Source organism: Peromyscus californicus, unplaced genomic scaffold (genome assembly GCF_007827085.1).
Source record: "Peromyscus californicus insignis strain IS unplaced genomic scaffold, ASM782708v3 Scaffold_3__1_contigs__length_106647218, whole genome shotgun sequence".
Lineage (NCBI taxonomy): Eukaryota > Metazoa > Chordata > Mammalia > Rodentia > Cricetidae > Peromyscus > Peromyscus californicus.
The window spans coordinates 49,883,288-49,896,707 of record NW_026294551.1 but is presented as its reverse complement, the minus strand read 5'-3'; the positions used below and the strand labels follow the sequence as shown (position 1 = coordinate 49,896,707).

The window sequence follows — 13,420 nt, the reverse complement described above, 5'->3', positions numbered from 1 at the left end:
GCGTGTGATCCTCAAAGATTCTCCCCCATAGAGCCCCTGTGTACTGGGTGGTTTTGTGTGTCAGCCTGACACAAGCTAGAGTCAGTCATCAGAGGGGAAGGAGCCTCAGCTGAGGAAATGCTTCCTTGAGATCCAGCTGTAAGGCATTTCCTCATTTAGTGATCAGTAGGGGAGGTTTCAGCCCAAGGTGAGTGATTCCACCCCTGGGCTTCTGGTCCTGGGTTCTATAAGAAAGTGAGCTGAGCAAGCCAGTAAGCAGCTCCCCTCCATGGCCTCTGCATCAGCTCCTGCCTCCAGGATCTTGCTCTGTTTGAGTTCCTGTCCTGACTTCCTTCAGTGATAAAAAACAATACTGAAGTGTAAGCAAAATAAACCCTTTCCTCCCCAACTTGCCTTTTGGTCATGGTGTTTCTCACAGCAATAGAAACCCGAAGACACTCTGGGAGGTCTAAGTGGGGACTACCCTGATCATCATGAAGAAAGATGACCTACCACAGCAGGGAAGCCAGTGGAATAGCAAGATCTGCCAGCCTAAAAACAGACCAGAAGGAGGAGGGATAAAGAGGAAGAGCTAGCAGACAGGACTCAAGGGTGCAGACTGGCCGGGCGGCAGGAGTTCCGACCACCTGCCAGGTTTCTCCCCGGGGTGGAGTAGGGATGGTGGTAGTGATCATATGGTATCCTGACCAAAACCAACTTGGGGAGGAAAGAATTTATTTTATCTTACACTTCTAGGTAACAGTTCACCACTGAGGAAATCGGCAAGAGCCAATGAAGCAGAAACTATGGAGCAATGCTGTTAGCTGACGTGCTCAGCTGACATCTTTTTCTTGCTGTGTGGCCCTGGCTGTCCTGGAACTCATTGTTGTAGAACAGACTGGCCTCAAAGTCAGAGATCACCTGCCTCTGCTGGGATTAAAAGTGTGAACCTCCATGCCTGGCTTCAGCTACCTTTCTTACACAACCAGGCCCACCTGCTCAGGGGCAACACATCCCACAGCAGACTGGTGCGCACCCCTGCCATGTGCCTTCAATTAGCAATTTAAAAAAAAACCTAGTCCCCATGTGCACCCACAGGGATATAAAGGGATCAGTCACGGTGCTTCTTCATGCTTTTAATCCCAGCACTTGGGAGGCAGAGGCAGATAGAATCTCAATGAGTTTGAGGCCAGCCTGGTCACACAGCAAGTTCCAGGGCAGCCAGGGCTATATAGAGAAACATTGCTTTTTGTTTATTTGTTTTTTAAGAACAAATGAAAGAAAGAAAATGCCTCACAGACATGCCACAGGCTAATGTGATCTGGGCAATTCTTCAGTTGAGATTCTCTTTCCAGGTGACTCTTAAGTTTGTGTCAAGTTGACAGCTGAAGCTAACTATGACATCTGGTGACAGAGAGGATGAAGGCATTAGCAATGATTAGCAATGTGGGGTTTGTAGGGCTGGGGAGATGATTCAGTTGATAAAGTACTTGCCATACAAGCAGAAGGCCTGGACTTTGATCTCTGTAAAAAGTCAGTCATGATGATAGACACCTGGAGCCTAGCACTGGGAATGAAGTGACAGATTCCTGGAACTTGCTGGCTAACTAGTCTTGTCAAATAAGAGTTACAGGTTCAGTGAGAGACCTTGTCTTATAGCAGGTGGAGAGAAATACAGGAAGACATCTAACGTCACATTTCACCGATACATGCACACGTAGACATCATGTACGCTAAAGAAAAAGGCAATGTGGGATTTGCAGTACCTCCAGAAAGAGCTCACGGACTTCTTTATTATCGAGCCCTTTGGATTGGGGATACTGCCTAGCAGTGTGCTGCCTGACGTAGGAGAAAGAAAAGTCAAGGAGAAGGTTCCTGGGGATGAAGCTTTCAGAGATGTGGAGGAGCTTTGGTGGGATCAGTGCAGTAAATGAGGGCTTTATGGGGACCTTGCAGGACATCATGGTCAATAGTCAAGACAAATGAAGATCAAGGGCCTAGGGATGTAGCTCAGTTGGTAATGTGCTTGCCTAGCATGCATACAACTCTGGTTCAATCCCTAGTACTGTATAAACTGGGCATGGTACCACATGCCTACCTACCGAGTTCAAGGCTAGCCTGGATACATGAATCCTGTCTCAAAAAGCCAAGTAAATTTTTAAAAAGTAGCAGAGATCAAAATAGGTAAGAATTAGCAAGGTATAGTGGCACAGGCCTTTAATCCCAACACTCGAGAGGCAGAGGCAGATGATCCCTGTGAGTTCCATGTCAGGACAGCCAGAGCTCCAGGAGCAGGTGAGAACAGACCCCTGCCGAGTAGGCAGGGGAATTCTGCAGGGAATGAGCTGAGAAACCTGGGGCAGAAGCCCTTCAACATGTGGGGTAGTTACAGAAACTTCTGGGAGGCAGGGACAACATTTCACTAATGATAGGGAAGTGAGCTGTTTAATGCACACTCAAGCAGGGGCAATCTGCGTGTGCTCTATCTGTGTGAGCAAAAGCTTTCCTATCCCAGAATCAGCCCATCCCAGTTTATTATCACATCTCACTGTACCAGCCCAGCTCTGATGGAGTCAGTAAATTCAAGTTTGCCAGCTGGGCGGTGGTGGCGCATGCCTTTAATCCCAGCACTCGGGAGGCAGAGGCAGGCAGATCTCTGAGTTTGAGGCCAGCCTGGTCTACAACGTGAGTTTCAGGACCGCTAGAGCTGTAACACAGAGAAACCCTGTCTTGAAAAACCAAAAAAATAAAATAAAATAAAAAAATAAAAATAAAAGTAAAAAAATTCAAGTTTGCCTTGGAGTAGAGGTTTTAGAAATGTTACAAAAGTCAGACATTGGGAACTTAGTCAATTACCTTGTGACTTAGAACAGTTACCTTGATTCTGCAAGATTTGAGGCTTCTTTGGAAATGCCTGCTTCTCTGCTGAGAGCCACATTCTTGTTCTGCTACTGCTCCAAGTCTCAGCAGGACTGGCATGATGGCAGAGCTCAAGCTCTGATTATGGCAGCAATGAGTCCGTGGGAAGTCCCTTGCTGGAGCTCACAGACTTTCTCCAGGCAGTTCTACGTTGATCACACTGTGTTCATGAATGACTGCAGGCTCCGAAGGAAGATGACAGGGGACCAAGGTTCCAAACAGTGTCAAAACAAACTGACCATACCAGGTAGGTTATCATGCTCCTGTCTCAGTCAACAGAATTGTGACACACATTTGCAGAGTGAGGGTGGAGTCCTTGACCCTCCTGTTTTCCTGCCAGGAGCCTCCTAGAGCATAAATATTAAGGGCTTTCTGGAGATCTAGGGAAGGTTCTCCATGTGTCATCAACATACAGGACACCATCTTAGGGTGGGAAGGTACACTCGATGGCCAGAGGTGAGCAGCCTGGGTATTCTTCCAAGTTGGGGTTGTCCAAGTCCCCACGATTTAGGTGTCTAGAGTTGTCTTGTTGGTCACTAGAGGGGCCAGTTGTTCTCACACACACACAGTGGGGCTCCTTGGCCCCTGGCTTATACAGCTTCCTGGGGACACCAGTCCAGTCTCTGTTCACACCTCCACTAGGAAAAAGGGAAAGAAGACTTCTTAAAAGCCTGAATTCACAAGGCCCGGAGCAAGGGAGGGCTTGCAGGGTGCTATGAAAAGAAGCAGTCCTTCATTCTTCTTCCTATGTCACCAGTGCCTTCTGAGTCTACCTACATCCAAGATTGTGTCGCAAGAAGGACAGCCAGGTCTCAGACTGTCCTGTTAGGCTCCAATGGTGCCATAGAAGCCATGTCTCTGAAAGTTTCCCTTTTTGAACCCTCACCTTACTGCCCGGAAGTAAAGCAGAGAGGATGGTGCAGTGGCTTCCCCTGGAGAAAGCCGCCGGTGGCTTGGGCTGTTTGCTCTGTCTACTCAATGGATAGACAGATCCTGGGGGAAGAAGGCAGCTCTATCTGGTGGTGGTGGTGGTGCTGGCGGTGGTGGTGCTGGCGGTGGCGGCGCATGCCTTTAATCCCAGTACTGGTCTACAGAGAGTGTTCAAGGACAGTCAGGACTATTACAAAAAGAAATCCTATCTTCAAAAAACAAACAAACAAACAAAAAACCAAAAAAGAAGGCAGCCCTACACAGCTTAGCACACAGGAGTGTGGCCCCTCTCCCCAGTCCTCCTCAGGAAGAGCTTGACTGTTGGTTTGATCCTTTGCATCCAGGAGCTTTGTCTAGTTCTGGTTTCCACTGTCATCTCACCAGAGCTAAGGGAGATGTGAGAGAGCAGAGCTGAGGTCTGAGTGTGGCTGACCAGACGGTTAAAGCAGACAAAACCATGTCTGGAATCATTCCTACGGCACCACGCATAGAAGCCTCTCTCACTGCACTGTGCTCGCGCAGGAGGAGACTTCTATCCAGCCTGCACTTCCCGGAAACGCTCAGGGTACTAGGGCTTTTATGTTTTGGTTTTTTTATGGTTTGTTGCCTTGCTTTTAACAGTGCTAAGGGTTAAACCCAGGGCCATGTTCCAGCAAGCGCTCCACCATTAAGCTACACTCCAGTCACCACAGTGCTTTACAAACATCTGGGGATATCACTCAATTGGCAGAGCTTGCACAAAGCCGTGAGGTCAAACCATCGCTGGCAGTACATAAACCCAGCATGATGGTGGTGGATGCTGCTAATTCCTGGTCTCAGTAGAGACAGAAGCATCAGAAGTTCAAGGTTATCCTTGAACAGAGAGTTCGAGGTTGATCTAGGATCTCCACATGAGATTGTGTTGCAAAGAAAATAAAAATAAACAGTACCTGAGGGCACCAAAGAATGGCTCCACCTCCCACCCCACTCTCCTGCAGGCGGGCGGGCGGGCGGGCAGGCGGGCAGGCGGGAATAATTTGTGCTGACAAACAGGAAACTGAAAATCATCTCTGGCTGAACAGGCAGAAGTAGTCAAGAAGTAGTACCCGAGCTAGAGAAAGCCCAGCTTCTCTAGCTCACATATTGCTTCTCTAGGATCACATATTGCTCCTCTTGAGTTTGGGTCCCTGCACGCACACTGATAGCTCACAACATCCTCTAACTCCAGTTCCAGGGGACCCAAGACTTTTGGACTCTTGGGCATTTACATTCACATGACTTTTTTTAAAATTTTATATGTATGAGTGCTTTATCTGTGTGTATATATGCGTACCATATGTGTTCCTGGTGCCTGCAGAAGTCCAAAGAGGGCATCAGATCCCCTGGAACTGGAGTTATGGATGGTCGTGAGCCACCAAGTGGGTGCTGGATCCCTCTGTAAGAGACACAAGTGCTCTTGACCATTAAGCCATCTCTCCAACCCTGTATATACACACTTAAAAATAAAAATTAAAAAGAAAAGAAAATCATGAAACTTTATGGGCCGGAGAGATGGCTCAGGAGTTAAGAACACTTGCTACTTTTGCAGAGCACCTGGGTTAGGTTCTCAGTATCCACATGGCCACTCACAACTGCCTATAACTCTAGTCCCAGGAAATTCAATGTCCTCTTCTGACCTCTGCAGGCCCTACATATACATACATACACAGACACTCCCAATACACACAAAATAAAATGAATTTTAAAAAAGAAATAGTACCTGTGCCATCGAATTCCCAGAGCAGCAATTCTCCTTTAGCAGGATCTCTGGGAGACTGAGAGGGGAGGAAGAGGCCCAGGTCTCAGGCCTTTCTCAACCCTAAGGTTTTCTTTCGGTTACTAAAGGTCCTACTATCAGGATTTTCCTTTAATGCCCATCTTGTGGTTTGAATATGACATGTCCCCAACAGGTCTGTAGATTTGAAAAACTTGATCCCTAGATCCTTGAGCAGTTTGGGGAGGTTGTAGAAGTACCTGAGTCCTAGCTAGAAGTAACTCACTGGGGCAGACCTTAAAGGTTGTGTCTGCTGCTGGTTCTGGCACAACCTCAGCTTCCCCATCTGTAATGATATGAGAACTACACACCTCCACGGCCACACACCAAGCTGCTCTACCATGCCTTTTCTGCTATGGTGGACTGTACCCTCTACAACCTTAAAACTGGTTAAATCTTTCCTCCCTTAAATTGCTTCATTCAGGTGTTTTCATTACAGTAAGGAAATGAATATAACTCAGAAGATCTAACATGTACAGCAGCACATGCAAGCTCCCTAGCTTAGCAGTCAGTTGTGGATTCCCTGAATAACAAATAAATAGATAATAAAAGGATGGCTTAGAAGCTGGATTCAGGAGAGGCACGGAGAAGACGGGAAGGCTGCTTACCTCTTCTGGGAGCACCAGACCCGGCTCCCCTTAGCAGAACTCCACTCGGCATTGCACGGAGGGAACCTGTGCTTTTCTCTCTGTTGCTGTTCACTCGCCTCCGCGCCTTTGGCCACCAGGGCCTCCACCTGGGTTAGTTCTGGAGTGGGCAGCCCATCCTCTCCGTAGAACCTTCCAACCAGTCTCCCTGAGATAACAAGGAAAAGGGCAGAGCAGCAGAGAGGGTAAGGCAAACCCTTTTCTCCCCAAGTTCCTTGTGGGCATGGTGTTTCGGCACCTCAATAGAAACCCTACAACAGAAACTGGCACCAAAATCACCAGGTACTGTTGTGACACACCTGGCCAGTTGTTTTGGGGAGGACTGTAGAAGGACTTTGGAACTTTGGGCTAGAAAAGTCACTGAGTGTTCAAAGCTTGGTGAGCTGTTCTATGGGAGGCGAATGGAAGATAAGAGTGTTGAGAGATGCAAATGATGGAGGCCTGGCTTGTGAAATTCCAGAGGATGTCTGAAATCACTTAAAGACTCTATCAGCGCCATTTGCTATTTTGAGTTTAGAATCTGTGATTCTGGTTAGCTGGGGCTAAAGAGTCAGCTAGCTGCCAACATGGAAATGATCATATTTTTATCACCTCCAGACAACATCAGTTCCCTGAAAACAGAACGTGTGTGACACATTTATCAATGCTCTGTAGTGCTTGGGGGAACACTGAGTATTTAGTAATGTTGAGTGAACATACAGTTAGTTTATGAGCCCACATTTTTTTGGGGTCCATGTCCAATTACTTTGTCTTACAGAACTAGTTAGTTAGTTAGACCAGCTCAGAGCCCATGCTTTCTCCTCTACCACTTTCTTCTGAAGTCCTTGGTGGACATAAGAGAGAGGAGGATAGTTTTTAAAATGGCTTTCAAATTTTCTTAATATTTAAGCTATGAAAGCAATTACCAATTGGTTGCAGCCTACAGGCTAGTACAAAAAAGGTTTAGCTCTTAAAGTACCACAGCTTGCTGTGTCCAAGGCCTGAGGTCTTAAAAGGCACCACCTTACTAGGTAGAGAGGAAGCCCCAGAAAACACTTCAGGGAGGTTTGATCAAATAAGAGGTAGCGTGGGTCCCACCTCTCTAGTCAGTCTCTGAGGACTGAGCTGAATTGAGGTTCCAATGGAAAGCCCTAGACTTCATTCATACTCTCAGGTCCCACTCCCTTGCCAACTTTCCTGTGGTTTTCAATCAGAAATGTCCTCTATAGGCTCAGGCACTTGAACACTTGATCCCTAGTTGGTGGTGCTATTGGGGTGGTAGTGTCGACTCGCTGAAGGAAGTAGGTCACTGAGGGCAGAGACTTGAGCATTTATAGCCTTGCTGCCCTTCCCTTCACATCCCCTTTCTGCTTTGTGATTATACTTAGAGAAGTGATCTCTCAGCTTCCTGATGAACTGCCTGCTGCCATGCTTCCCTTGACATTACAGACTTTCTTTCTGGAACCATTAAGCCCAAATAAAGCTGCCTTGGTCCTGGCAATTTATCTCAGCAACAGAAACTAGTACCTCCCTCAGGCCTTCTATGTCAAGAGCAGTGGATCTCTCCTGACTCCTTCACATTCAGGTAAGTACTTCCCTTCATTCATGGCTGATGGGTAAACCTTGTCAGTTCTGAAATATATTCTTTTTTTTTTTTTGGTTTTTCGAGACAGGGTTTCTCTGTGCAGCTTTGCGCCTTTCCTGGAACTCACTCTGTAGACCAGGCTGGCCTCGAACTCACAAAGATCCACCTGGCTCTGCCTCCCGAGTGCTGGGATTAAAGGTGTGTGCCACCACCGCCCAGCCTGAAACATATTCTGATTGTCCATTCCTGTCCATTTCCACTGCTGCCACCTTATCCAACCTTCCAGTTGGCCTCTGCTGCAGCTCAGGCTTTCCTATAGTACTTCCTCCACAAAGCATCTGGGGCATTTCCACACCCTCCCCCCCCCCAACCAGTGCTCAGAGCACAACTAGGGCTCCCTACATGGTGAGTGAGTGTTCTGCCACTAAGGTATGACCTTACCTAGTAACCTTTAATTTATTTCGAGACAGGCCCCAGTATCTAGCCTGAGGCTTTTGATTCTCCTGTCTCAGTTTTGTAAGTTTTAGAATCATAGGCCTAATTTGGATGCTCTTTTCACTTTTAAATTTTTTATGTGTATGAGTGTTTTGACTGGACCTATGTCTGTGCACCACATGTGTGCAGTGCCTATGGAGCTCAGAAGGGACACTGCATGTTAGAGCCCCTGGAACCAGAATTACAGATGATTGAGAGCCACCATGTGGTGCTGGGAACTGAATCTGGTCCTCTGAAAGAGCAGCCAGTGCTTTTAACCACGGAGACATCTAGCTCTCCAGTCCCTTGTGTACTTTTTTTGTTTTTCGAGACAGGGTTTCTCTGTGCAGCTTTGGAGCCTGTCCTGGAACTCGCTCTGTAAAACCAGGCTGGCTTCAAACTTGCAGAGATCTGCCTGCCTCTGCCTCCCAAGTGCTGGGATTAAAGCCATGCACCACCGCCGCCCAGCTGAGTACTCTCTTCAACACGTCACCTCTATACCTGACTAAACCCTCCGGTAGCTACTCAAAGCATAAATAACACACAAACTTCTTCCCGAGGCATCCAGGTCCCACCAGTCGTTCGGCTGTCTACTCTGCCTCTCCCTAAGCCACCTGCTCCTCCTTCCCGTGCTCCAGCACAGGGTTTCTGTAGTACCTGAGCAGGCCTTGCTGATACCCACCTCAGGCACCACTCCTCCCTCAGTCTGCTACACTCTCCCCAGATCTCAGTATGGCTACCCTTCCTTCTGCTGGTCCCTTTTCCTGTCTTCACAGCCCTGTGTGGAGATGCCTGCTTAGTCAGAAAGTGTCCCGTGAGGCCCAGTACTCGAAACAGCTTCACACAGAGCATCTGTCTTTGTTTTTGTTTTTTCCCGAGACAGGGTTTCTCTGTATTGTTTTGGTGTCTTTCCTGGATCTTGCTCTGTAGACCAGGCTGGCCTCGAACTCACAGAGATCTGCCTGCCTCTGCCTCCTGAGTGCTGGGATTAAAGGTGTGTGCTACTGCTATCCAGCTCAGAGCATCTATTTTAAATGTCTGTTAAATAAATAGATGACAGATCATGACCTTAGTGTCAGATTAGACAACTTTAGGTTGGCTTATAACCAAATTTTTGGTACAGAGGGCTTTGGATGGCATGGGATGATTCTATCTTGTTGAGACATGATATCCAAAGAGAGGCTAACAGGAGCAGAGGCAGAATTTTAGATGCTGTATTATGAGAACAGGTTTACCTTTTGGGTCTCTAAATGTGTATCCAGAGCACAACAAAATCTGCCTCATTTCCCCTGAGGTCCAGCTGTACAACTACAATGATAGCTTCTTAACTGTGTCCAAGTCAATATGATCCTTGGAAATTTGTCTTTATCCTCTGATGTTCCTTAAAGTCTTAGATGGTCCTCATGCCAAAGCTTTGGCAGGAATTGCACTGAACACACTCCTGTGCTGTGGAATATTTGTACACTGTATGAAGATGTATTGCTATTATTGGTGTAATAAAAAGCTGAATGGCCAATAGCTAGGCAGGAGGTGTAGGCGGGACTTCTGGACAGAGAGAGACTGGGAGGAGGGATCTAGGTTTGAGATTTCAGCAGCAGACTCAGAGCAAGTTGGCTGTGCCATAATAAGAAGAGGTAACCAAGCCACGTGGCAAAATGTAGATTTAAAAAAATGGGTTAATTAAGTTATAAGAGCTAGTTGGGGAAAATCCTCAACTAAGGCAAACATTTCATAATTAATAAAACGTCTTCAGGTCATTATTTGCAGGCTGGAGGTCCAAAGATAGTCTGACAAGAATACTTGCTACACTAGGGGTATTGAAACAGAAGGATCAGGGGCTGGAGAGATGGCTCAGAGGTTAAGAGCACCGACTGCTCTTCCAGAGGTCCTGAGTTCAATTCCCAGCAACCACATGGCGGCTCACAACCAACTGTAATGAGATCTGGCGCCCTCTTCTGTATACATAATAAATAAATAAATCTTTAAAAAAAAAAAAAAAGAAACAGAAGGATCAGGACTTCCATGTCAACATCAGTATGCAACAAGTTTGAGGCCAGCCTGGGTTCTATGAGACCTTGTTTCAAAAAGTCAAGAAAAAAAAAACCAAAAAAACAAAACCTCACCATAAAGCACCAACTAGGCCTCAGAATAACTATGACCCATCTGAGCATAAGTGAAGCTGAATACGATAATTTCTGATAAAGACTGAAGTAGAAACAAAGTCTAACTCCAGCCAGTTACAAGCAGCCAACCAACTTAAGGCTCTGTGACCAGGGACTTTCCAACAAACTAACAGAATTTAAAAAGCTAGGGCTAGAGATGAAGCTTGGTCCGTAGGGCTGCTTGCCTAGCATGCAGGACTTCAGTAGATCAGCGACACTTCAACTGTCCCTTGGCAACATCCTGGAGAACAGGAGAAACAAGTGCACTGAGTAGAGAAGACATATATGGTTGTGACCTTGGGGACCATGTAGGGCAGACTAAGGGTATGCTAACTGTGGGAAAAGGAATAGATGTGGGATAAGGAAGGTCAACAATGGACGAAGATGAGGAGCAAAGAGGAATGGAATGGAAAGGCACTCACTTCAGATCTTATAAAATTAGAGCTTGAACAAGTGGATGTTGAGTAGAAGAGTTAAGGAAAATATCATGGTTCTCAGAATAAGAAGCCCAAGCAAGTCGGGCGGTGGTGGCGCACGCCTTTAATCCTAGTACTCGGGAGGCAGAGGCAGGAGGATCTCTGTGAGTTCGAGGCCAGCCTGGTCTACAAAGTGAGTTCCAGGAAAGGCACAAAACTACAGAGAAACCCTGTCTCGAAAAACCAAAAAAAAAAAAAAAAAAAAAAAAAGAAGCCCAAGCAATAAGGAAAGCAAGCCTTTAGAGGCATTAGGGGCAGGAAATTCCAATGGTAAAGGGACACTGGTATCCACAAGAAGCCAGTCAAGACCACATGGGGCTCCATGAGAGGTGGGGCTGCACATAGATGAAAGGACTGGCCTCAGCCATCTTAGATTTCAGTGCTCAGGAAAGAATGTAGTGATCGCTGTCTGTCAGTTGTCTGCTCATTTAAGAGTTACATCCCTCATGTATCACCAGTAAGCAATAAGTGCAGGACAACACACAACTGGCATTAATACATGAGATGGAGGCAGTAGGATCAGGAATTCAAGGCTAGCCTGATCTACATAGTGAGTTTGAGACCAGCCAGGCAGCATGAAACCCTGAATTAATGAATAAATGAATGTGTGATTGGCATATCTTCCATCTCAGAAACAGTTCACTCAAGATGTCTGCTTCATCAGAGAGCAATCAAAAGGAAGCCTCAGAACCACGCACAAGTGGCTTCAGGCCTTCCTAACTGTACTGGAGCCATGGGGCGGACACCTCTTGGAGTTGGCTGGTCATATCCAGTGCAGATGATACTGACTGGGGGCCACTGACATCAAAGTATAAGGCCTGGCCATCCTCTCCCAAGACTATCCACAATTTCATCTTCTTCTGAGGATTACTGTGGAGACTCACAGAGGTTTCCTAGTGAGATCCGAGCTTGCTTTACCCAGCAGGTCTGCATAGGGGAATGACTGGACCACGGGCATGGTTACCAGGTGTTTGGAAGGGTCTGCACTTGGCTTTGCAGTATGCTTTGATCTAGCAAGGGGGTCTTTTGCCCTGCCCCTTGGCATTGTTATAAAAAGCCCATTTGAAGAGACAGAAGGAGCCAGGTCCTCCCAAAGCTATCCTGTGTTTCTGTCTGTCTCATTTTTGCTATCTTTCTATCTACAAATTCCTTTTTCCTGTCTCCTCTTCATAGGAACCCTGAAAAAGGTGGGAGCTGGCCTCCTACAGATTACTCCTATACTACCAGCAAGAACCTAATGTGAAAAACCTGGGGCTGGTTTCAAATTTTTACCTTGAGCCCAGTTCCTAAAGAATCCAGGTACCCTGAAAAACACGGCAAGAAAAGCAACTGAAATCTAGGTACCCTGAAAAACACGGCAAGATAAGCAACTGAAATCTACAGTCAAGGACTACATACCGACAAATACATAATTTTTCTCGTAGAATGAAATCCAATTTTGAAGTATCAGTATCTCAGAGGAGGACAAGCCAGTTACATCATCCACAAGTCCAGCTTCAGAAAAGTCTCCTGTCACAAACGCTCTAGATGCATCCCGGCCTTCAGGAAAGAAGTTGCCAAAGATTTGGTTATAAATCACAATATTTTTTTTAAAGATTTATTTGTTTATTTTGTATACAGCATGTATGACTACAGGTCAGAAGAGGGCACCAGATCTCATTACAGATGGTTGTGAGCCATCATGTGGTTGCTGGGAATTGAACTCAGGACCTCTGGAAGACCAGTCAGTGCTCTTAACCTCTGGACCATCTCTCCAGCCCAAATCACAATATTTTACCAAGTAAAATTTCTTTTTCTTTCTTTTTTTTTCAAGACAGGGTTTCTCTGTGTAGCCTTGGCCGTCCAGGAACTCACAGACAAGGCTGGCTTAACTCACAGAGATCTGCCTGTTTCTGCCTCCCAGGGACCTCTTGGACCAGGAACAAGAATTTTTGGTAACTGTCATCCACTTGGTTTTTTGAGATCTGCCTGCCTTCCAAGTTCTGGGAATAAAGGCATGCACCACCACACCTAGCCCATCAGCTTTTATTTAACTTCAATAATATTCAATTGATAAATTCAAAATGGTAACTTCTGGCTTCCATGACACTCCGCTCCTGGTTTTCCCAGCACCTGTCTACTTAGCCCTAGGGATCAATTATTATCTGCACCTTCTCACTTCACCATCTTATCCACCCATGTGGTTTCATATCCTCTATCTAGGCTGTATGTTTAGCCCAGGCATTTCCTGAGCACTAGACCTGTATATCCAACTTCTACTCAATGTCACTTAGCTGTCTCACTGCCATCACAAGTTCAAAAGCCTATTTTGAGCTACTGGTCATCAGTCCCAGGAAATGGTCATTTAATCTCCTCTAGTGTTCCTTATCACCAGTTGCTCAATCTATAAATGCAGGCTGGATACCTCTTTTATCCCCCCATCTAATTAGTGCCAGAGTATTTTCTTCCTAAATAGTTCCTGTATTCATTCACTTGTC

The 13,420-nt window shown here is 46.3% G+C and overlaps 1 protein-coding gene across 16 annotated transcripts in view; it reads right to left on the bottom strand.

Annotated features, from left to right (window-relative positions):
- LOC128121475 (neuferricin) overlaps positions 1-13,420 on the bottom strand; it is a 38,727-nt gene that overhangs the window by 20,483 nt on the left and 4,824 nt on the right. For 3 of the 16 annotated variants that reach the window (XR_008222202.1, XR_008222203.1, XR_008222204.1), the window contains exons 2-5: positions 12,342-12,482; positions 6,229-6,415; positions 5,141-5,242; positions 2,857-3,536 (exon numbers count right to left, since the gene is read on the bottom strand). Coding sequence is in view for 12 of the 16 variants with exons in the window: in XM_052756189.1 (XP_052612149.1) it covers positions 3,323-3,536; positions 5,141-5,242; positions 6,229-6,415; positions 12,342-12,482 (644 nt within the window). In the remaining 4 variants the exon portion in view is untranslated. The other 13 variants (XR_008222206.1, XM_052756193.1, XM_052756190.1 and 10 more) reach the window with 13 other exon arrangements.